The sequence below is a fragment of the Falco rusticolus genome, chromosome 9 (genome assembly GCF_015220075.1).
Source record: "Falco rusticolus isolate bFalRus1 chromosome 9, bFalRus1.pri, whole genome shotgun sequence".
NCBI classification, from domain to species: domain Eukaryota; kingdom Metazoa; phylum Chordata; class Aves; order Falconiformes; family Falconidae; genus Falco; species Falco rusticolus.
The window spans coordinates 48032748-48057943 of NC_051195.1; the positions used below are offsets into that span (position 1 = coordinate 48032748).

General features: G+C 53.1%; 1 protein-coding gene across 6 annotated transcripts in view; it reads right to left on the minus strand.

The window, feature by feature from the left end:
• Window positions 1–25196, minus strand: part of RXRA (retinoid X receptor alpha) — a 118615-nt gene that overhangs the window by 13750 nt on the left and 79669 nt on the right. For 5 of the 6 annotated variants that reach the window (XM_037399377.1, XM_037399376.1, XM_037399378.1 and 2 more), the window contains exons 3-7: window positions 21859–22009; window positions 20805–20984; window positions 12470–12526; window positions 8234–8403; window positions 2555–2684 (exon numbers count right to left, since the gene is read on the minus strand). In XM_037399377.1, the coding sequence (XP_037255274.1) occupies window positions 2555–2684; window positions 8234–8403; window positions 12470–12526; window positions 20805–20984; window positions 21859–22009 (688 nt within the window). The remainder of the gene's footprint in view (window positions 1–2554; window positions 2685–8233; window positions 8404–12469; window positions 12527–20804; window positions 20985–21858; window positions 22010–25196) is intronic. The other variant, XM_037399379.1, reaches the window with a different exon arrangement.

Sequence of the window (25196 nt, forward strand, 5' to 3'; positions counted from 1 at the left end):
CTAGGGAAAACAGGCTGGAAAAAGATGGGTTTCCTTCTCTTCCAAAACACTCAGGAAGGGAAGATTTCTAAATGATTCAGGATTAGAGGAAAGCTACTGCCGGCCCACCCGGCACCGCTCCTCCAAAGATGCGTGCTTCACTTAATTTTGCCTCCAAGGATGCATGACTGAACCTGACTGACGCTCTTAGCTAAATTTTAATACTTAAATATTTCATGGGCAGCTGTTCTCAGCAGGCTGCTCTCCCCACTCAATAATAGATAGAGCCACTGGTTAAAAGACTTGGGGGAGGTCATCTGAGGCCCCATCAGAGATGCTTGGAGCAGGGAGCCCATCGGAGCTGCTCCAGGTGCCAGGGGGTTAGAGCCACCATGAAATTTGGGATGTGATGGGGTCTGCAGCCCCATCTCCTCCTGTACCACGGAGTGGCCCCTCCAGGACGCCAGCTCGGAGTCGGTCATAACATGCACCAGCACAAAGGCAAGAACATCAGGTCAGAAAATCTCCAGTTCAGCTTTCACAAGCTTTCTTCTAAAGAGAAAGGAAAACCTTGAACTGTTGCTGTGGGTCTTGTTTCCATTTCACAAAAGAAAAAGGAAGCTTTTTGTCTGAAACCAGTTCTTCCCTGCGATACTTGCAGAAAGCCCTGAAAGATTTCTATAGAGATGCCTCCTCTGCTCATCCACTCTCACAAGAGGCTCTAGAGACGCTCTTCAAAAATACAGTTTTTGCATTTTCTAGAGGTCCCCGAGCCAGCTCTGGCAACACACTCACCTACGGAAGAGCTAGCAGGAGCTGTCCAGGGAGGCATGGGACTTGGCCAAGCCTGTAGCAAGAATAAAACCCCCAAATTCTCCATTCCCAGACTATTGCCATAAGCACTAGATGAAATGTGACTATAAAAATCTCCTTTCAGTAATATAAGAAGAGTGGAAAACCTACACCAGTAACTGGTGTGCCTTAATCGCCCAGAAACCATTGAGGTCAAGGACTGCAGGGAGGTTGCAAGAGGGACTGGGTAGTTGTATGTAGGGCCGACGTACGCAGTTATGCTAGTTGACAGTCAATAAAAAAAATACAGAAAGTATTTAGATTCATACATCTGGGCTATAGTCAGCCTTATTAAACAGAATGATAGCTAGTGCTTGTGTGGTGGGAAGAGGGAAACATCTCATCATCCTCCTGCTCTGGTGTCCTTATACCTTCTCCTGAAGCAACCAGGACAGACCTTGGACTGGCAGAGTTCTGGCAGTTTCTACGTTTTATGTTGAAGTGAATACCTTGCACTTGGTTCTTAAAGCATTTTCCTGCCCAGTTTCATGGGCATTTATTTTGGGGTACACACTTACTACAGTAAGAAGCCAGGAATGCTGCCATCAAGGTAGATCAGCGGTGTCTCATCTACAGAGACCGTGAACCCGAGGCCAGAAGAGTGCAGAGAGAAGAGCACACACTCCGCTGGCTTTTCCCCTTTTGAATTTCCAACAAAAGTGCATTTTGGGGAAACAAGAGGAACTTTTAAAACTACCAGGGACTTCAGAGTCCCCGGCTTACTTGGGTTTGGCTGCCAGACTGGTTCACTCCAGGTACCTTGCCCGCTCCCTCTGCTCTGCACCAGGCTCCTCCGTCATCCCCTTTTAAATTCTCTGGACTAGCCAAGGTCGCTGTCTCTCATCGCCAAGCCGAGAGCTGGGTGTCACCGCCAGCCATCAACATCTCATTTCCTCCCCCAGTGTCACCCTTCACATGGAGTTTGTCCTCTGCTGGAAGTGGCTTCATCCATCCCACTGACCACTTGCCTTCCTCTTCGTTTACAGGAGCAAAACCCTCTGTTGCATCAAGCCGAAGTCTTTTTAATCACTTATCTGATGACTGGAGCTACACAAAGAGCTTCACGCCTAAAATGCGCCTTGTTGAACTCTGCTCCTTATTTCTTGCCATCCCCAGTCTTTGCACACAACCTGCCAGCAGCAGGGGCTTGCATGTACTTGTTGGGAGAAGACCCTCTTTACAGCTAACCGCTTTCCACTTCCCAAAGCCTCCGTTCCTGCAGACCCCCTGCCGCACAAGGAAATTTAAAATAAGTCCAGAGAATTTTATTTTCATCTTGGTGGGTGGGAGAGGGAGGGTGATGTATTTTTCTCCCCTTTCTGGTTTTAATTAGGATCAAACATTTTAGTTTGATGAAATTTCATGGGAGTCCCGAGCCCACTCGGTCTTTCAAGTCTCAGCTTGGGAGGAAGGCAGCGTGTAGCTCCCTTGGCTTCAACCACCCAGCGCACATCTCTGAGCACCTCACTCATCACAGATGAAGCCAGGCCATTTTTCAGCCGATCGGCAGCTGGTGGAACATTTTGGACCACATTCAGCAACACATCCCTTGGGGCTTTTTAAATCCTATTTAGAAATTGAATTATCAGAGACTATTACTCAGAATCGGTTAACAGCTTTCAAGTTGCCGGGACCTAAATCTAAGTGTAATACCTGTCACTGGCAAGATGTAGGACTTCTCCGACCCTGTGCCGGAGCCCGCGCGGGGACAGTTCCCACTCACCTGCTCTGAGCAAGATGACCTGGTCATCCAGGGGCAGCTCGGAGAAGTGGGGGATCCTCTTGGCCCACTCCACCAGGGTGAAGAGCTGTTTGTCTGCTGCCTGGCATATGTTCGTCACTGGGTCATTGGGCTGCCAAGAGAAGGAGATGGAAAGGCTTGGAGAGGGCAGAGCAAGGAGGAGAAGCTGGGAGGAGCAGCTGAAGGGGCTTGCTGCCTCCCTGCTGCAGGGAAGGACCCCAGAGTCAGGAGCACCCCAGACGCGGACGTTATCAGTCACAGGGAAAGGAGGTGACTTGGCTTCTCCACCACACGGTTTTAAATAGTTTTTAGCCAGTTCCAAAACAGGAACCAGGAGTGCTGAGACCCAATATCCATCACACTGACTGATGAACCAAATGAGCTCCAGCCCAGGGAAGGGCGGGCTCCTGCGCCTGTGCAGCACGCACGCTCCCCGTGCCAGCATCTCCCAGCTCGATAAACCAGCACCAAAGGGGGCATTACAGAAAAAAGAAAAACCCTTTCCTTTGAAATATTATCCAGTAACAAAAACCATCTGTTCTCAAGGAGGACAGTCAGCCTAAACACACCAAATCCCTGTTTAAAGGAACTGCTAACAGCTCAAGTGGGCTTGTGATTAGGAACTGGAAGAGCCCGTCTAACCCTGGCGAAGACAGACCTTGCTAGTACGAGTGTGTATATAGAGTTCAGCTCTCTGGACAGGGATGTATGAGCCCCTCTACATATCCCACCGTAATCCCTGCTGATATCTAGCAGCTTTGATTGTACAATTATTTTTCTTTCATGTCCTTAAAAGAGCAGTTTCCAAATCAGAGGAGGAGTGTTTACTTTACTCCTGTATGGCAGGGGGAAGGGGTGTAAATTCAGACACAAATGCCAGCGTAACCCCTCTCTCCTGCGAGTTTCAGTTTCAGCAGGACAAGGCCATTCCTCATCACCAGCTGGCTGTGCTATGGCAAACCCCTCTCCCAGGCTGGGCAGATGAGGACCACACTGCTAAGTCTCACTCCTGCTCCCCAGAGCCATGCCCTGGACCCCTGCCCAGTCCCCTCCGCTGTCCCCTGGCAGCAAACACAAACTCTGCTCAGTGGCCAATGTCTCCTGTTCTCCAGGCTTAAAATAACCAGCATCTGGCAAGCTGAGGGGCACCCGCCTTCGAAGTATTTTCACCTGTTGCTTGCAGAGATGGATGGGAATGGGCTCGTGTTCAGCAGCGCAGCTGAGGAGTGGGGAGCATCGCTACGGGCATTTTCCCTCCTTGATCTGCCCATCTCCAGCTGCTCCCAGAGGGGTACAAGGGCAGAGAAGTCACTCCAAGGGAGATGGGGCTCTGCCCTGGGGAAAGAGATGTGGGCAGGGACTGGGCTTTTTCCCTGGGAGAAGGAGAGAAGATGGGGTTTCTCTCTGGACAACCTGAACTGGGCGTGAGGAGGAGCTTCGCAGGGTGAAGTGTCTCACTGAAAACACAGGGAACGTCAGCATTCCGAGGCATCTGCAGGAAGGGTCACCCATGGCCCAGGCTACAGGCACATCACCAAGTTCAAGTTTGCTCAACAAGCTGGAGCAGCCAGGTGGAGAACCCAGGGCTCCCAGCTCCCACGGGGGTGGGATGGGGATGGATCCCTGCACGCCCCAGAGAGGGACATGACTTACGGGAAACTCCACACTCCAGCAGAACTGGCCCTATGAAGCAACAAGTGCCTGCACAGCCCCACGAAAAGGGTATTCTAGGAAAGCCAGATGTTGCCAAAGCTTTTATCAGGGCAGGCTGTCACTGTCCCTAGGACTCACCCTGATGCAGCAAGCCAGGCTCTGGGTCCCCCAGCCCAGGCTGTACCGCTGGTGCTCTGCAGGCAGCACAAGCTGTACCCAGCCTTCGGCGCTTCCTACAAAGCCTCAGCGAGGGGCCCAGCCTTTAATTACACCTCAGATGGCAGTTCCTGGAACCACCACAGCGCTTCCTGGCAGAACTTAAATCACCTTAGCTTGAGAGGCAGCTAAAAGTATCATCCCTGCAGGATGAAAGGGCCCTGCCTGTCTCCAGGAGGGGATCTGCAAAGTGATGCTAGAAACCCTCCCTGTGCATGGAAAGCAAATCCCCTCCTGCAGTAAATAGCAAGGGCACGGTGCCGGAGTGTGACAGAATGAAAGGACATGTGGGCACCTGATCTTTCTGGAAAACCAGAGCTTGGAGACATCTTCCAGAAGATGGTGACTTGAAACCAGACATTCAAAGGCCAATTAAGAGGTAATGGGGATAACACCTCTCAGTTACAGGCTTTGCCTTTCAGTGGCTGGGAGCCCATCCGAGGTGGTGCTTACGCTGCAGGTGCCCAGCTTTGTGGCTGCCCGGGATGTGGGGCAGCGGCAAACCCATCCTCGTGCCCGGCTGTACGGCCTGGGCACAGCAGTCTCCAGCTCCCAAGGAAGGGGGATCACAGGGGGTCTGGGGGTTCCTGGGACACACAACACAGTGCAGAGGAATCCTGCAGCCGTGCTCATTTACAGTTTGTGGGAACCTCCCAAAGGGTTTATCGCCTTTGCCACGGCCAGCAGCCAGACAACTGTCTCAATTAGCAGTTATTTGCAGCAGCTGAAGAGCTGTTATCAGGGGCTCACCAGCGCAATTACTTTAAGCAAGTGTTTTAGTGATGGTCATCAAAACGCTGAGTCTTGGCACTCTCCTACCACCCAAGGCAGAAGGAGAGCAGATCTGCAAGGGCAGATCCGCCTGTCTTAGCTGCTTTCTGCCTGGCTCAGCATCCTTCCCCATCCTGTCTGCGCCACCCACAAGGATCGTAGCCCGCTGTACTCTCCCCATCACAGGCTTCAAACCGTGAATGTACCCCATCCTCTCTGGTGTCCATCAGATAGATTGACCAGGGGACAGAGATCCCCTCCCGGGTCCCATACCCAGCCTCAGAGCGCACACTTTGTCAGCAATGTGTTTAGATACCAGGGCTGCTGGAACAACTCATGGGCTGCCGCCCCCCTGCCCTCCCCTTTTACCAGCTCTGATGACTGTGCTGAAGCCTCACAGTTGGGTCCCATCCTGTCCCAGGTGGAAAACCCAGTGCCAGTGCCAACCTGGCAAAGCAGAGGGACCTCCCTCAACTACAGTTAGGACCTCTGCTCTCAGAGCAGCCAGGGGACCACGGCACAAGGTGACAGTCACTGACTGGAGAGCATCTGGGAGAGGAGGGTGTTAACTCAGTGGAAATGTCCTTGCAAGAGCTGGAGCCCTCCAGGTCACTGGCAGCTCAATGCAGATGAGCTAAGGTGTGCAGGGGCACAAATGGAAGGACCCAACATACCAGGCTAATAGGAAACAGCTTGTGTTTCACCGTGTGTCTATTAGGGACTGAATTTGTCTGCCTCTCCATCACAGGAGCTCTCTGGGGAGGGCCGGGCGGAGGGCAGCTCCTCAGTCTTCCGTCTTCCCTCGCCTCATCCAGTGGCCTCGTCACTGCGAGCTGCTGATCTCATACATCTGCTAAACCCGCTACAAATGTCACCCCATCGACAGAAGCCGCTTGACAATAATAGGGCATTTCAACAAGCCTCCTGCTTCTATTTAGATGCAACACACATCCTTGTTCACAGTAATGCGTGTTGAATTATGCAGGAACCAGCTTTCAATTTGCTACAAGAGACTGAGGAGATGCAGTGCCAGACGAAGCCATTTATTTCAGCTTGCTCTCTGGGGTTTGTTTTCAAGTCAGCACAATGCTGGATACAACTCCCCTGAAGTATTTTTAATCCTGATAGCCGTCAGAGCCTCTACCAGCCCCTCGCTAACCACGAGCTGCCTCCTCCAAAAAAAAGCCCCTTGCAGCTTCACGGAGCTGGGACCCTATGGCTGGAGGGCAGCGCTGTCTGCAGGTGAAACGGGGCTCTCAAATGCAGGTGAGCACCCTGGCCCTGTACCTGCTTCTGGAGAGTTTCAACGAGGATTTGGCTCTGTCTGTAGCAGGAAGCCTTAGGCACTGGAAAGCCTCACCTAGCAAGTCGGTCATAGCATCCTTACAGGTAAAGGCCAAAAAGAACATCCCATAGAGGCAGTCAAGACTTAAGACGCCAACAAGGAGTGGCCTGACTCTGAGATCTCCTGTCAAGCCCTGCCAGATTAGGTATTTTTGGCTCAACCCTCCAAACCTCATATAAAGAAAGACATAAAGTATTATTGTAGCAGCAAATATATACTGCAGAGTCCTTCCACTTGCTAGAAATAGCTGCATTTCATCATCTCAGCCTCACAGACACCTAGCACAGAGCAATAGGAAACGCAGAGGGATATTTCAGTGTACAATCCTGCTCTCCGGGTTAGCCAGCCTGCACTGGTGCAGCCCCAGCTGTACCTCCGTGCCCCCCTGAAGGACTGCTAGGCAGCCAGGAGATGCTCCCCGCTCCAGCAGCCTCCCCAGCAGCAAGGCTGGCAATAGCTACCAGGGTACTGGGGTAATTTATTCCCTCCCCAGTCCTGATGACACCTTGCAGCGGCGGTGCCCCCTCCTGCTGACACAGCGTGCCATGGGATGTGCGTGCCTGCCAGAAGGCATCGCCGAAGGGCAAGTGGGAAATTAAACGTGTGAGGCTGACCCCAGCCCCAAAAGCACACGCACAGTGGTGCACGGCAATTTATTTTTCTCCTCTCTCTCTCCATCTCTTTGCTTTGAGGCTTCCCAGTCCCTCAGTACCCCAGAGGTCTCCTGGTATAGCCAGGCGTAGGGGTAATTAGCCCCACTCCTGACCCTACCGCTCTATTAGTTGCCTCAACTGCAGCCCTACCTTTTAGAGGCATTCCTCTATTCCCAGTACTTTCGCGGGAACGGGTGCTGGCTATTGAGGAAAGGAAACGGCATCCTATGCTGCCTGGACTGGGCAGCAAGTACCTTCTCTGCCACAGGGCCCTTTATGAGGGCTTTGCATTGGGTCTATGCTAGAAACAGAATTTCAGAGGATAGGCTGGCTCCCACATCTGGAGGCAGCTGCTTTGCTCATTACAGCTCCTGGCTCTTCTACTTCCCTGTCAGCTATCTCTTGTTTACACAAAGTCCTGTTAAAGCCCTGATGCTTCAAGCGGGCCCTGTTATAATGCAAGCTTCCAAAGGGGAAAGGAACTCGAAGGCAAACTTCTCAGCAAGCTTCCCCAGGTTTTCTCTTCTTAGAGCCAAGCAGCTGTATAATTTTTCATCTGAAAAGTCACACCCTGATTTTACAGCTCTTATCTCTTCGCACTTCAGCCACGCAGGTCTCTTTATTGGCTTGACTGGACTCTGAGCTCTTCAGAGCATGGAGCGTCTTCCTGCATTTTAGAACTAAGGGCTGTTAACTAAAGTAAGTCTTCTCTGTAAGCCCTTCTAATCTGTGCCTTACAGTGTCTGTTCCTTCCCTATGGCTGTGAGGCAGCAAGTACCAATGCTGGTGGCTGTGCAGGGGCACGGGGTTTGCTTTCCTCAGGTTTTCATCTAAGCTCCCCCACGGTGCCTACAGCAGACCTAAGCTGCGTATCTGAGCTCTGTTTCTTTCCCGCTAAGATAACCCCTCTCTGACCTAGGCTCACCGGTGTATTTGTGCCAGGGCAATCCTGGTGCCCCACCACCACCCCTTCTGTCCCGAGTGCCTGGGATGGGGTCGGGGCCAAGGGGAGTGCTGCCTTACCGAGCTCGGCGTCAAGCCCATATTTGCTTCAATGTATGTCTCTGTCTTTGGCTCCACCGCAAGTTCAGCTTCCAAGATCTTCTCCACAGGCATGTCCTCGTTGGCGCTACTTGTTGATTCCACCTCGTTCTCATTGCGGTCCTTCCCTCGCTGCCTCTCCTCCTGGACAGCTGGACGTGGACAGAGAAGGGACAGTGTCAGACTAAGGCTCCCAGCCATGGTGTCACCGGCTGAGCTGGGACCCTGAAGCTCCATGGAGCTACAGGTGCTCCTTAGCCACAACAACCTAAAGCATCCTCAGACCTATAGGATCACACAGACATCTGATGTCTTGTTCTCCCACCTGACCTTTCCACCAGTGTGGTCAGTGGGTCTCAGGCTTGGACAGTCCGAGGGGGGGTGAGGTTTGGGGGAGCTGCTGTGTGTGTGCTCCCCTGGGAGCACGGCGAGGGAGGCTCCCGCTCCTCTGCTGGGAAACTCTCCTCTCTGCAGAGGGAGAGGTCTCAGAAACAAAAAGGTTGAAGGCAAATGATGAAAAGCCAAGGAAGCCACACGGCAAGTCACCGCGGGAGAGGAAAACAGACGGGTGAAGTGATGGCATAAGAGAATCCTAAAGAAAAGAGAAATCAGCCAGTTTAAAGCCTAAGTCCAGAGTTCAGCTACGTTCTGAGCCTGTTAGTGCTGAACTTCTGTGGAGGTCACGTCATGCATCTAACTCCCTGGTTCAGCAGTGACGCCAATGGCCACCGCGAGGCTCCGTGGCAGGTCAGTGCTACTGTGGGACAGGCGCTGGGAGCAGGGATCTGCTGGCAGGCACTCTATGCAAACCACCATCCTGTCTTTGTCTCTCAGCAGTTTCTAAACAGACAGGAGAGACCTGTCCCAAATCCTGTGTGGTAGGAGTAATCTTGCCAGAAGCATGTCACATGCTGATGAGTTAATGTCTGAGCAGTACATAGATGAAAAACACTTATTAGATGCTAATAGCATTATTATTAATGGTCTCCCTTTGAAACCGGCACACACACTTTCCCTAAACCTGGAAAGTAGCTTTATGCAGACAGTTACATCGGTAACCATCTCCTTCTCAATCATCACGTCACATACCCGAAATCACACGCTTTTCCACACACCGTTGTTTCCCACAGCGCATTTTAGCTCAAACGAGTTGAGAACAGCCCAAGCAACAGGAGTTCCCATCGCTGGTCATGACAGACAAGTCCCTGAACTTATCCAGCTCTTTGTTGAGAACTGAATGAAGCATTCAGTAATGTAAAAGGCCTGCTATTTATTGACAATTATCCTAACGCTTTACCTCTCCACCGAATTTGAAGCTGGTTATGCGACGTTAAGAAAAAGCAGCAGGGGCACAGGTATTGTTCTAGGGAAATCAGAGCTGTCCGTAACACAATAAGGCTCTTTAGGCAATCAACGGGACCAGCTCTCCGCCAAGAGCAAGAATAAAACCTAGAATATAAACCTTACTTCTTAAAACCCAGGAAATTAAGACACATGCTCAAAGAGACCTATATGGACATTGATCCCATTAACCCAGCTCCACCCCAGCACGCGAAAGCCTGGGGCCAGTTTCCACTGCTCGCCCTCCTCCCGCCGTGGCCCCCGGGGCAGCGCTGCTGTTTGCTGCACGTCAGCAGCGCTCAGGCTCCTTCCATGTGAAAGCTGTTACGCACAAAGCAAGAGGTTATTTTTTGCAAACTGCTCTTAAGTTTATGGGCTGCGGAGGCTCCCGAGGCCCATGCAACGTTTGCTGCTCGTCTGCCGGAGCCAGGTGGGCTGCCACTGTCGAAAGCTCAGATTTGTGTCGTGGCTTTTGTCCATCTGGCTCCTGTCTGGCAGGGATTCTTCACTTTTTCAGGCCAACATGAAATCCTCCTCAGATTTCTCCCCCCACCCCTACTCCTGCTTTCTCAATCATCAAAAGCCTAGAAATTTTTGCTTAATGCCAACCCTTCTTCAACAGCACAGATGCACCAAAAACTCCTTTGGGCACATTAGAAGAGATAAAACACCTACTAAATAACAGAAAAGCCTAAGAGAAAGGCAACCCTCAACAAATGGGATTTTATAAAATGACTTAAATGCCAAAGACCTGATGCACACTCGCAGCAGATCTCAAGGATAAAGGTGCAAAGCGTGGTTCCTTGCTCCGAGATCGACCACCTCCACTGCTCCACCGGGAAGGAGTGTTAGTCCAAAAAACATCCTCTTGCTCAGCCACCAGTGACTTCGCTGGACACTGGGATTTGTGGGAAAGCCCTGCAGAGGTCTGGGGAGATAGTGGCTACTTAAAGCCTTATATCTGCAAATCTCAACCTCATCAAAACCAACAGCCACATTCTTGGGGGTAAAAAATCAGATACACTTGAAGGGTTATAGGAGAGCGAATCTTACAGGTCATCACGACAGCATTGGCTAGTGATTAGGCTGAATCTAGGGGATATAAACGATAGATGGAAGAGACAGATGGAAAGAGATTATACACGTAAGTAGTTATTTCTATTCATCTGTGCTTTGAGCTGCTACACCAGCAAGTTGGTGCTGCTGCTCGCTGCAGAGCCGGTCAGCGGACAGCTGACTCATCCCAGCCTGCTCAGCCCCACAAAAACCCTTGACACTCGCCCCTGCCCAGCTGGCCGCCGGCAGCAATGACACACCAGGCAGAGCAGATGGCGTATTCTCACAGAGTATGTCCAGGTCCAAAGATAAACCAAGCCCTTGCCAGGCAGAGCACTACCTGCTTTGCTACCCCTGTTTTCCAAGACCAGACAACCCTCTTCAAAGCCAGGACAAGGCTGGCGTCACCCTATGAACCCCCCTGCAGCTTGGATCCTGCAGATGGACCTCCATCCATCCCCTGTCCCTGGAAAGGAAAGCAGCGACCATTTCCTAACGCTGTGCTCAGGGACATTGTTATCCTCCCTTCCCCCTAAGAAGCTGCTTCGTGCGCAGGTCTTCGCCGAGGTGTGCATCTGCGGGATGAGGTGGCTGTACCGCATGAAGGTCAGTCGCTGCTTGCTCACAGGACCCGTGTTACCAGGTGTTTATGAGCCTGACCTGTTCCTCACTTGGAAAAGACGCAGGACACCAGCCCAGCCCTGGCTGTTGGATGTAGCTTTCAGGGATGCCTGCGAGGCAGCGACTCCTCTAGATGCTGGCTCAGTTGTAGATGCTATTTTCCCTCCCTACGGGCAGTTCAAGGAATGAAGTGGGAACAGCTTCACTCTTCGGGTGAGCAACAGGTTCGCTCCTGCAACAGCTCTGTGCCTGCCCTTGGGGCACAGCTGCCAGTGCACACATGAACTCCCCTCCGATGGTCATCTTACTGTCACCTCGTTCTTCCAGGCGTGGCACTCCCAAAGTGATCCCAGTCCAGGATCCTGAGGTTGAATTCGTTTCAAATCTCCACTGTTTCAAGTCTCCACTTCCCCAGTTTCAGGTTCACCCTGAAGCATCACACAGCTCCAGGGGAGGCAAGCCCAACACGTTGTCCTGAAAGGCACAGGGATTTGCAGTCAGCATTTCTTGTATTCAGTGGGTTCCAAGAACTGGGCTTCCCTGCAGATGCGGCCACCCTTGCCACCCGTGCTTCAAAAGCTCGGCAGAACTGAGAGGGCATCCAAGGTGCAAGGAGCAAGCAAAAGCGTCTAAGAGCTGCCAGTCATACGGCTTCATAGCAGAGTCCTCCAGGTCTCTGATCTCCACTGGCATAAGCCCAGTGGTAGATGTTGGCAATTTACTGCCCTCGGTATTTCCCCAGACCTGCTGAGGAGCTGACCCGCCGGTGCTCCTTAGTAGAGACGCTGAGGGACACATCGCTGTTTCAGAAAAGCATGGGGACTATGTTTCTTGAGATGTAGGAAGAAACAGCAGGTGGGGTTGGGGAAAGGAAAGAAGGAGCAAGCATTCGAGCAGATCAGCTTTACAAGTAAATAAAAAAATCATGCAATATGGGATGTTCATGTGAAGGAAAATCTTCAGCAGTGAGGAGACCCCCTCACCATAAAGACCTACAACCTTATCTCCACTCCCCACTCCCACTGGGGACTAGTCCAATAAACCATAGCGGAGAGAACAAAAATACATTTTTCAAATGGATTGGGTCTGGAAGCTGGGTTTCTTTGTGGCTTTGTTTTTTATTTATCTCCTAAAAAAAAAGAGAAATACAAACGTGGTAGCTGCATGGCAGCTTGTCTGGTAAGATTGAAACGGGAATACCTTGTTCTTCTCGGCTTCCCAGAAGTCCTGTGCGCCGGGATGGATGGTGCTCCATCCCTGTAACACAGTAAAATTTAGAGACAAAGATCATTATTTCATTTGGGTTTTGTTGCTTCTACTGGATTTTTCTCTTCCTTTCATGTAAGCTGTAAATATGAAAAAACAGAGGGGTTCTGCAACTGGCTCCTCCAACCAAATTCTCCCTTGTGGCACAATGTATATTTAAGAAAAAATAAATATTCCCAGCTCTAGGGAGGCCACAGAATGCTTCTCCCTCCTGCCTCACATGCAATGCTTCGCAGGACTAGCAAGGACAGGACACAGAGTGGCAGTCCAGGGGACCTGTTTCTGCTGCTGGCTCGCGTCTCCTGCCCACCATCGATGCCCCCTCTGCACCGTGCCCTTCTGTGCAGTGGGGTGGCTAAGCTTCTGCTCAAGAGGACCTTGGGAAGAGGAATAAACTACGGGGCGCTGTGATAACAAGGCACTTGACGGCATGACCTGCAAGGACCTTTCCAAACCTCAGCTGGGCTGTCTTGCTCTCACTACAATAAGATGGTGATAATGAAGTAAAGGGCTGGAGAACGCCTCCCCGCTGCTGTGGGCTGAGCTGCCGCTCACCAGGCGGAGGGAAGGGCTGGCGAGGACTCTGCAAGACCAGCGTCTCCCATCGCACTCAATCACTGCCTCAGCAAACGGGCTTGTCTGGACAAGCAACCAGGCTTCTCTCGGATGGATGCGGGGAAGCCATCGAGAGGAGCCCATGTCCTTGTCCTTCCACCTCACCGCGCAGGCTGTTGGACGAGATTCACTCTTAGGACTGTGCTGTTCCCAGTGATGCTACTTTTTCTGGTCATGAGCGTGGCACTGCATTTGATCAATGGTGTGGGTCTATTCATCTTAAATGCAGGAGGTGAGCCAGGCACATTGCTTGCTGCAACCCAGAAATCAGTCTCCTGCGAGGCAAAGCAGTCCCAAGCTGTCATTACACCAGCCCTGTCTGCCACGCCGTGTTTCCAGGGATGAGCTTCCCCGCTCTCTCCTCGTGTTGATAGCTTGATGGCTGTGCCAATGCTTTTATTTTTCTTCAAGGAGACTCGTACGGTTGACAAGTTTTCTAGTCTGATTTCCTTAACATAAGGGAAGCATTTAAACCTTGCAATCAACTTGAGGAGAAAAAAAGATGTTGCAGTCAAAGAGCTCCGAGAGGCAGCCCCACCTCCTCCAGCTATGTCTCAGCCGAGCCAAGGACAGAAGCCTGTGTTTTCCATGGCACCTGACGAAGAGGCTCTCGTGTTATCCTGCTTGATTTGGCCTGTACTTGCCTGAGGCCGTTGCTGTCATTTTTCATCTTGAGCTTCTCCAGCCCATCTGCACTTCCCGAGGCCATTGTACAGGAAGATACGGAGCCCCATGTGTCAAGATCACTTCTCAGTGACCTCTCTTTAAGAACCAAAATGTCTCATCCCATGGATTGCAGATGAACCTCTGCTGCCTGGGTCCAACGGGCTGATGTGCAAAAATGTCAGATCCATCCTCTGCCGGTGTGTGCACCAACACTGCACACCTTGCCTTTGCTCGTGGTGAAATAAGCAGGTATGAGTCCACTGCGAAGTGAGCAACCGACCTAGCTCCGGCGCCCAAACCAACCGGTGCAGGAGGCCACCATGGAGTCATAAGCTTTCCAGTGCTGGAGAACAAGGTGCTCACTGAGGTGCTGGGGAGGACTTGGAGGACGCTGCTGAGACGCCACTGCAGCATCCCCAACTCCTGCCGCTTCACCGCAAGCCTCGTGATGCACGTCACCAAGTCCTTTGGTGCTCTTTGAGCCATGTGAACAGCCCAGAATCCCAGTCCTCTGGTAACATTCTTTCCTTTTTAAGCCTTGGGCTCTGGAGAGAAACCTGCTGCTGCGATCGGCAGACTAACTAGATTTAAAAAAAGGAAAGGAAAAAAAAATATTTCAAGTGCACGCTCTGTTTTTAAAGCCTGGTCATAGATGCAACGTGGGCACTGATGGCTGGGTCCCCCACGCCGCGGCACAGGCACTGCCACGCTCAGTGGGCACCGTGCTTTTGTGCCGGAGGAATGTTAACGAGGGGTGGAAGAGGCACAAAGGGGACAGGATTTTCCACGGAGGCAGAGGCGTTTGTGAGAGCCACCATGGGTTAGAGCATCGCAGGCTTGTTTGTTTGCTGGGAGAGACATGGAGGCTACGGCGGCTCCTAATTACCACTTACCCAGCGTTCATACAGATGAGCGCTTGTTTCTGAAACAAAATCCATCCTTCCAGGAACAATAGCGTGGATGACTGGCTGAGGTTTGTTTCTTTTCATGGGGGAGGAGGGGGGAAGGATAATTTGCTCCCACCAAAAATGGACTGAATGGGGTTTTCTCTGGAGGACAGATCCAGCGCCTGGAGTTCCTGGGTATGGGCGCAGCCACCGATGCCCAGCCTGGTTCTCCGGCAGTGTGAAAGGCATGGGCTAACAGAAGATTCACTTTTTAGCCTTGGCTCTCCCATTCTTAGCATGCTCTGATCATCCCTTTTGCTCCTTGCCATTCCCCAGGACACACAGGGATCCACAAAGCAAACGGGTGATGATGCTTTCCAGACCGCCCCAACCTGGATGCGTTCTGGGGACATGCCCCTGCATCGCCAGGGCACACCGTCTTCCCAGAGCACCCGGAGGCTCTGGTGGCCTCCAAGACCCAAACCTGCTCAGTCTCCTCGGAGCCTACAAGTGGGTGGCTGCCTTATTTATGAAGTGCTGGGTGGAGGGTTACTGGGGATTTCCGTTTCACCAGCGGTGGAATTTATTAGGCTTTGCTGCCTTTTTATGAAGCTATCTTCAGCATCTTGAAGCGCTTATGCCTGAGGTACCTGTTTATATCAAAAATGCCACGATAGCTGAGGAAACTAATTCAGAATGTTTCCTCTGCTTTGCTTTTGTGTATCTCCTTTTTTTTTTTCCCAAAGATGCAGCTTTCTACTACTATAAACAACCTCAAAAGCTGAGATACAAGGAATAAACAGTGGTAGTTTCTCCAACATTTTCAAGTGAACACTGCATTTTTATAAGACGGGCAAAATACTGCTGTGATGCTAAAAAAATCTGACTTCGGAGTATTAAAATGTGGACTGAAACCTTTGTACGCCATCAGTCCGTATGAGGAATGGCTCTGGAAAACAACAGCAAAAATCGCTAGCTCACTTCACTCTCAAAAGCCAGATGCTGCAAAGTGTAAGCAAACAGCAACATTGCTCAAGCAGTGAGAAAATCAGAAACCAAACCCTTTTTCTCAACCTAACAGCATCCTTAAAAACAACAAACAAACCCACCATCATTTAACCAGCTGGTTTAAAGAGCAGCACTTTAAAAGGATATAAGAAACAAGCTCATTAAGCCAAAAGACATTTTCCATTCCAAAATTATTACTAAAAATAACTGTGCTCTTGAACTCTGCCTTTACTTTACTTTACTAGGGTATGGCTACTTTCCTGGTTTCATGTTCACTCAGACAGTGGGTTGGAGACCTGAATTCGTGGTCATTCTCCCCAGACTCCTGTTGGTCCCAAGAGATGCTCTGAGAGCCGAGATGGCTCCAGCTCTGGGGGTGCAGGTGGGATGCACACGGCAGGGAGATCAGGCACAGCTCGGTGACTGCTGTGCTAGTGCAGGAGCTGAGCTCTGAGTCACTCTGGGTTAAAACAAGGGGAAACTTCAGTCCCTCTCGACCAAGTGATGTCTCTGAGCAGCTCCCCAGGGACACGTGGAGGTCTCCCAAGCTGCAGACTTGAGTCGCTCCCTGCGATGCTGCAAGTCAGATCCCTCAGCGGTGCAAGCGAGAGCGGGAAAACCAACCCACAAACACAGGGGAAGAGGAAGAACTATTTCAGGCTGTGAAGTTTAACCAAGCCTTGATGTTAAGAGATCAGGCACGCAACTGGACAGAAGATGTCCTGAATCCTCAAAGCATGGCCCTGGACCGTGTCAGGGCAGCTGACAGAAGCAAGCTGCAGCCATGCCGTGCCCTGGCCACAGCCATTACGGCATCTGCACCTGGATTTAGGAATGATCTTGGGAGTCATTTATACAGCCCAAGCTGCAGCCGCTGGGGGAGGACAGCCTTCTGGCCTCCAGATGGACTACAGGCTTCCCGGCCGAGATGCTCAACATCCATTTTACCTAGTTGGCACCAAACGCTGCCGTCAGTGCCCCACAGCATGCTCGGGCTGCACCCTCCAACTCAGCAAGTGGAAGCCCAGTTACCAAACTGGGCAGCCCAGCAGGTCCTGCGGAGACAGTCTGGCTCACGTGAGGAGCCGCTCGCATCCGGAGGCAGCGCTGGGGGAAGGAGAGACGGGAGATGGAGCGGGGCCGGGCTGTGCCGGTTCCCAACGTCTGCTCCTTGTGAGCCGTCCAAGGGCGGCCGGCAGGAGCATGAGAAAGGGCTCTGCACTGGTATTTCCTGCTCGCTGTGCGATCCGGCGGCGTCGCCAGCAATGGTGGGGCCGGGACCTCGTCACACGAGAGAGCGGCGCACTGCAACGCCAGGCCACAGAGTCTGTACTCTCCGATGACCCCCTTCACCTCTGAAATTAACCCCAGCCAACAGCACTGCATGCACGACGGCTTCATCCCAAGACCCTCAGTGTTTATTCCCACCTCTTCACAAGACCTCCGCCTCCCTAACTCACAGGCAATTTCCACTTTTTCCCTTTAAAATGTAAGGCTGCTGATATACGGACACCTTAGACCCTAATGAGTAACAGATCAAGCAGAGAAAAGTTTTGCTTCTGGATGCAAACAGCCACCCCCACAATAATAATCCCTGCATTCGTCAAGGTCCCTGATGGTAATCTTAATTTTGTTGACTATCCGGTATTTAGTGGGAGACAGAGTACAAAAACCAAAGCCTCGCACAGCTGGCAGTAATTCACAGGGGAAAAATGTTCCCAGTTGCTTATTTATTATAGCTGCAGTACCTCAGAGTCCGTGAGGCTCACTCACCGGGAACAGTGTCAGGATCTATCTTAAATGCTTGTAGCAGGGAGCAGCAAGAAGAGATGCACGCCCCAGAAGGAATCCTCCGTTTCCACAGGCTTTCACCCCTTTAAGCCAAGTCTCACGGCCCTTCCAGCAGCACCCCACGGCCACCCTCTGCCTCTCGCCGCCCCGGTACCCTGCCTCGCCTGCCCTGGCCAGGCTCCTTCCTGGAGCACACGGTCAAGGTCCATCCCTCCGGCTCTGCTCTTGGCACGTTCACCTGGAGATGCCCCAGGTGTCAGGATCAAACCCCTCCAGAGCTCCACCAGCTGCCCACGAGGTCCTGTTGATTTTACTCCTTTAAGCCAATTCCTTAGCTAGGTAAAAGAGCCTTTCCTTTTACCCTTCTAGCACAGGGTTTGGGGGATGAATGTGGCCCTCACCCCTCTTCTTCTCAGCTTCGCTCTGCAGGTCGCAGCACTGCTCAGCACCATGCAGGATGCCTTTAACAGTTACTCTCTCACCAGAGTTAGTATTTCGTTTAGAGAGGTTTACTGTATTTCCATGACATACACATACCTTTGGGCTACAGGAGAGAGACTTCTTTAGCAGGAATCTGCCATGCCTTTATGTAGCTATAAATTAGGTCTCCAGAGCAAGATATTTTTTAGGGAACTGAGGCCCATTACCCCAGCTCTGTTACTTGAAAGATGCAACACTAGGCATTTACACTAGAGGAGAAAAAGCCAGCTATGTTGTGAGTAGTTAGGCAATAGTAATTAGCAGTGCAGGATTTAGCCCAAAACTGTTCCCCAAGACAGAGGTGATGGGGAGGCAGTGGGACTGGTATGGCAGTTCGCTCCTGGCTGGCAAACTGGATGGGCAGCAGCAGCGAGCTGGGATGGATGCAATGGGAAGGAGACCTTTTTCTGACAAATCTATCACACATGAAACTCAAGAACTGCTCAAAACCAAAGCTCAGCAAGATCCAACTTCCCACTTTCAGGTCTAGGGCAACATGAGGACATCCCCAAACCTGCCATGAGACACTGTGAATTTTTAGGTTTATAACAAGAGAGCACTTGGGGACTGGGGGAGTCACTCCAGCTTTCCCTACATGGGGACTATACCGCAAACATCTACTGATGGCCAACGTGCTGGCTTTCTGCCCTTCTCCAAAGCTGTCCTCATGCAGCGCCAGCATCAGAAGATCAGCCAGCATCGCCTGAGTGCACTTCTAGAGTTACAAAGATCCCATCTGTCACACTTTTAAATAATTGGCTGATCTGTTATGAATTCATTTGGTATTCATTGTGATAATGTTAATCAAGATGAATTAATAGAGTCCTCATACCGTACGCGCTCCCTGGGGAATTCCACCACCATTTAGAAATTAATTAATGGACCTATAATTTTAGCGGTGCTGCCCGTGCAATCACCGTTAACGGTAGGCACGATGCAGGTACCCGATGGCAGGGTGTCAGGGCAGGCTATGGCGTTAAAGCATTGCTGCTGGTGTTCCCTTCCCTACAGAGGCTGGCTGAGATGTTTTAGGGGTCTGGGAGGAAAACGGGTCTCCAGCCACCAGCACGAGGCAATGCCAGTGTAATGGGATGCTCCGCATCACCGACACCTGCACTGCTCCCCTGAGAAGCAAGCGCTGCTGCTGAACACACAGGAGACTTCTTGGCTTCTTTTTAGTCACCAGAGTCTCCCCCAGCAGGAGATCAGACTTCCCTCCTCCTCCTCCCTCCTGCCGCACATCTCCCGCTGGATCCAGTATGCTCCACGGCTCTGCCCATCTGCAAAGCAGCCAGGGCAATGCCAGCCCCTCACACACCGTGCCTGCACCGCACCACTCTTCTTTAGAGGCATTTTCTGAATGTCTCAGTCTCTCCATTTAAGCCTAGAGGTCTGGTGGGACGGACAGCTTCATTTTTGATCACCAAAGGGTTCAGCTTCATTTTTGAGCACCAGAGGGTTCAGCTCTGCAGGGCCAAGGGGATCCTGCTGCAATTCCCCCACACCTTGAGCAGAGACAGCTTTGACATTTTTGAAGCGTCTGCGTGTCGTGGGTCCTTAGGTAACCTGTAAATTGAGCGTGGCAGGGTCTGCTCAACACTCGGTGCTGCCCTACTTAATCAATGCTCCAGACAAGACTAAGTGCTCTTCAAAGAGACCGGGCTGGAGCGCTGCTCACGCAACCAGAGCCACTCAGCAGAGGGACAGGTTTATCGGTCAGGCAGGGAGGTGAGCGTGGCTCTGAAGATGTAAGGGGAGAAGGCAGCAGAGAACTGAGCAGCACCACAGGGTCATTTTCACGTCATGTCTGGTAAAAGCCTGTTCTGCCAGCAGTTTAAAACAGATGCAGCTAGCATTTCAAAAAAGCATTTACAAGAGGCACTGCCAGGGAGGTTTTAGAGCCTAAATTTAAATTCTAGTAAGGGAAAAGATATCTTTCAGAAGACTGAATTTCTTTCTTCTTCACAGTGAGGAAAAATCCAGTATTGCTACTGCTAGGGCACACTACTTAGAGCAGCCAGTGCTCAGCACTGGTGCCCGAGCAGCAGACTTAGACAAGAAGGATGATAATTCACTGAATTTCCCTGCCCCTCCTGAGCAAGCCGTACACTACAAACAGCACGCAGCTGGGATGCACACAGGAGTCTCTCACCTCCCCGGCAGCACACTGATTAGTAACCAGTAAATTAAACGTCATCTTTATCTTGCCAGCGTCCCCTAATCAGCTCCACTTCTCCAGGATGTGACATCCTGTGCTGCGCAGAGAAAGAAGGGCCAGGCCAGGTGGCAGCATTTGTCACCTGAAATGCACTCAGCCCCGACAGCTTTCGCACCTCTGTTTGATGGGGCTCTGCAGGGAAAGGGAAGAGCTCGCAGTATTTGTTATCGCTGCTCCCAACACGCGGCTGCCGGTGCAAAACAGGGAGTACAAATTCCAGGGCAGCAAACGACCTTGAGAGCACCACCTGCTTTCATTGCCCACCCATCCCACCACCCCCAGCTCCCCAGTGCTGTGCTCAGTGCCTCTGGGCGCTGGCTCATTTACTAATGTGCAACCGTCCATCATCTGGGTACCACTCTGGGACTCAGTGCTGGTTTTGAGCCCATTAGAGGCTCTGGCTGTGGCGCAAAAGCAAAATATCAAAGAGACACGTGCATTTTTGGCACCTCGGCACAGGCAGCCCTTGGCAAGGCTCACGCTGGCTCTGGTGCACATGGTGCTGCCACGGTGCCAACCATGACCCTGCTGGAGCCTCCTCATGAACGAAAAGTACCGGCAGCACCCGTGGGTGCTCAGGCGGGCCAGGCTCCCTCTGCCTTACCTTCTCGCTTCATCCCCATCGCAAGACACTTCTGATAGCGGCAGTACTGGCAGCGGTTGCGCTGGCGCTTGTCGATCAAGCAGTCCTTGTTGTCGCGGCAGGTGTAGGTGAGGTCTTTCCGCACCGTGCGCTTGAAGAAGCCTTTGCAGCCCTCGCAGCTGTAAACCCCGTAATGTTTACCTGTGGGGGGGATGCAACCCAGGTTAAAAGGACCCACTGAGTGTCCCAGGTGCCCCCACTTCCCTGCTTTGCTCTCCCTCACCACAAAGACCAGCAGGTCTTCCCAGGGTCTCTCCCGGCTGTGTCTGGGGGAAGCAGAGGATTCTTGGAGCTGTGAGCAGGAGCTAAAGCACAGTGGCTTTGCCTTGACTTGACTTCCATAAAATGAGAATGCCCTCCATGGGCTACAACCTGGTTTATATCCAGGAAAAGCCCTTGCCATTCTTTAGCCATACATCAGGGGCAAGGCAGTGCAGCAGTGAAACAGGGGGGCTCCCCTGTCCCCGCTGCGACCCATCGGACTCCTCACACCAGGCACACAACCCAGCCTGCTCTGCACCACGCACCCACCCTCCTCTTGCAGCTCCGGAGCCTGACAAGTGCAGGAGATGTCCCCAGGGTCCTCACAAACTAGTCAACCAGAGCACTTCTGGAGCAGAAAGCTTTTAAAACAGCATGAGAATAAAGGGAATTAGCACTTCTTTATCTCCCAGTGGAAAGACACCATGTGAAGCACATCTTTTTATCTGGCACTAAGTGACAATACCACTGTGGATCAAAGGATGAGTAGGGAGAGGGATGCTCACTAACGCCTTGTTTTCAGACGGGCTGTGCAGCTCAGGGCTCAGGATATAACACCACTGCTGAGCACAGACCTGGGGTCTCCCAGCTCAGCTCAGACCCTGCCCCAAACCAGACGGGCTGGGGACACTGGTCCTTCAGGGACTTTTCATCCCCTCCTCTGAGGGCACGGGGGCTCCTCTCCTGATGGAGAGTCCCCACCTGCGCCCGCTGTGCTGCAGGGAGCCAGGCAAACCCTCGCCACCAGCCTTACCTGAAGATCTGTCCCCGCAGATGGCACATATGTGCTTGGTGAAGGAGGCCATCGTTCCTGAGGGATGTGCTGGCACTTTGAGGACTCCGTTGAGCCCCAGGGGTGGCTTAATGTCTTCTGTGCTGCTGACCGAGTTCATGGGCGAGTTGAGCTGCCAAGACAGAAGCACAGTGCTCAGCGGGGAACGGGGGCACACTGGTGCGGGGCCGAGCCAGCTCTGCAGCAGGGCTTGCCTGTGCACTCAGACATGGGGCAGGAGGGCCAGGCAGAGGACAGGCTTCCAATGGGGACAAGTACTGCTTAGAACACCCACCCACAAAGCTGAACCAAGAGGAGGATTTGGGCACATGAGTCCAGAGACCAAAGGCACAAGCGCTCATCCGCTGCCCTGGCGTAAAAGCCGGTGCAGCTTTGAGCTGGCAGCAGGATTATTTGCAGTGATGGTTTGTGGGAGAGCTGCTGGCTGGGAGCGAGTGCTTACATGGATGATGAAGGCCAGGACACTCGTGCCTTAGCTCTGCAATTTATAGATACCCTTTCAGCATTCTGTCTCCAAAGGAAAGCTTCACAGCAAAGAAACAGATCCCAGACACAATGGGGCCTGGCTTTCTCAAGCTGGCTTGGGTGGGATGCTTCCCTGCAGCCTCCAGCCTTGCGGCAGCCTCTCCACACGCCTCTCCTTCCCTCCCCGGTGCGCTCAGTCCCCAGCAGTTGGTGGAGAAAGCAGAGAACTGGGTGGAAGCTGGGTGCTGGTATGGCCCCGTCGCGCTGGTATTGAGCAAAGGATTCCCAGGCTGATTCCCACACTGCTCTGTGCAGCAGGGCAGGGCTGTTATCCCCCTGCGTCCAAAGGGAAACTGAGGCATGAAGATGTAAGACCGACCCATCCTGATAAAGGCAACAAGCTCACAGCAACCCTGCCCGGCCCAGGGCAGGTTCAAGGAGGTCTGGGGGTGGAGGGGGTGCCAGGCTGGGGGGTGCCAGGCTGGCTCAGCTCCGATGCAGCCCCAGTCAGGATGGCTGCGGCTGTCCTGCTGGGGACCAGCCCGCCAGGGACTGTCACACAGCCTCCGTCCCTGCCAGCTTCTAATTTCAGGTTGGATACACAGGATTTGTGCTCCTGTTTGTTGTGTTTCTCTACCCTAATAGAGATACTCAGCAATTGCACTTGTCACAAATTAATTCAGGGAAGTCCCAGGGCTTGTGATCTGTCAATTAGAGCAGAGCAGCCGTTCCTCTGGCTTTAAAGTCTCCAGGCTTGTGGGGAATATTTGGCAGGCAGATGACTAATAACCACAGAACACAGCAAGGTAAACCCACCCTAGAGAAATGCGATGGATCTGCTTCCCTCTCCTGCCCTGTCTCTGCCAGCTGATGAATCAAAAGCAGCCGGGACCTGGTGCCACCAAGGGATATGCTCCTGGGCTTTAGCTGCTTTTCAGTTACGCTGCGACAGGGCAGAGAGGCGAGGGGCGAGCGGGAGCCCAGGCACAGAGCCTCCCTCTGTGCTACCCTGCGAACGGGGGCTGCCGGCACTGCTGCAGCACATCCTCCATGGGTCACTGGCTCCAGCAATTCCTCCCAGCGCCCCTTCCTGGGAAAGGGAGCCGTTTCCCAGGTGCAGCTGGTGGCTATGGCTCCTGTCGTGCTGCATCACTGGCCGCTGCCACACCGGAGCGAGGGCAGAGGCCATCAGCTGCCTGCTGAAGATAAGCCTTTTGCTACCACTTCCCCCAGCTCCAGCAGCCCACAGAGTCACCCCCCCACTCCGTCCCGAGAGCATCTGGGGGAGACGATGGGCAGAGCAAGACGGGGCAAGCGCTGCACCCTGCCCTGGCCCCAGCCCAGGAGGGTGGGGGGTCCCACCACCCTCCCCAGCCCCGTGCATCAGCAGGATGCCCCGCTCGCAGCTGAGTCAGCCCTGGGCTGGCGTGGGGGAAGTCTTCGTTTCCTCTTGCACCACCAGCCCGAAACCTCAGCAGAAGGACCATGTGCACCCTGGGGTTCCCACACCACCCCGGCGCCTGCCCCGTGCCTTCCCCTCCCCGCTGGCAGCCGTCGAGCGAAACCAGCAGCACATGCAGGCAGGGAGGAGGCAGAAGGGGAGGCAGCGGCCCCCTGCCTTGGCACAGCACTTCTGCTCCGGAGCACACAGCTCTGCTCAGCAAGCGAGCAGGGACAAGGAACCGCTGCTCTGCTTCCCCAGCGATGCCCAGACTCCCTGGCTCCTCTCCCTTCCCCGCTCAGTTCATTGCACCAAGGACCAGCTCCTGTCCCTACCGGCAAGCAGAGCTTTATTCCTCCTCCCACCCAACATAAACCCCCCTTCTCCAGTCCCCCAGGCACCCTTACAAAGAGCATTGTGCCAAAGCAGAGAGCGGCTCTGGAAAAGCCTAATCCTGCGTCTGATCTCTTCCCACTCGCCCCTGGGCGCCCCGAGCTGCTGCCAGCAATGCCTGGGGTGGCTGCGCCCTTGCAAACCGCCTGGAAAGTCCCTCCCTTTCAGCTCTTACTGAACCCAGATTTTTTAGGTAAGAGGGTTTAAATATGTGTTAAATCCCAGTAAGCAGCAGAGCTGCTGGGTCTAGTCTCCTGGTCTGCCTGGGACCTTGCTCACCACTGCAAACTACCCCTGCTTTCAGCTGGCTCCTGCTCTGCTGGGCACCAGCATCCCCTCCCCGAGGGGGCCTGGGCGCTTCCTGGGTGCTGGGATCCCATGGCAGGACACCCTGCCTCGTGCCCTAATTTTGGGGCTGCGTTTGGAGATCATGGGGGTCCTGGGAAATGCACAGTGCTGGAGGGAGGGCACTGGGAGCGCTCTGAGCATCCTCCAGCGCTGGCACCAAGGGCTGCTGGCTCCCCACCTCCACTGGACCAAACGGGAGAGGGATAGCATCCCGGCTTTCGGGAGCCTGCTGGCTCCTTCTCATCCCAGTGCTGGCAGGAGCTAGGGTGGAGGGGACCCACCACACCTCGTACGCCCTGTGCCCTTCTGCTCTGCTGGCCTTCCGGAGGCAACGAGGCATGGCCTGATGGCAAGTGGCATCTGCCATCTGATTCAAACCACCTTCCATCAGTGCCATCCCCGCCCGGCGACGGGGGCCGCACGCCTCATTACCCCCAGCGCTTTGCCAACCGGTGCAGTGGCGCAGGGGGCTGCGCTCCCCTCTGAGCATCCACCCTGCTGCCTGCCTGCACCCTCCTCCTCCTCCTCCCGCACTCCTCCACGGGCCCAGGTAGGCGTCTCTGCCCGCTGCAGGGACAGGGACCTAATGCGCCCAGACAGGGAACAGATGGCAAGAGCCATTAGGCTGAAGACCTCCTAACTGTCACCTCTA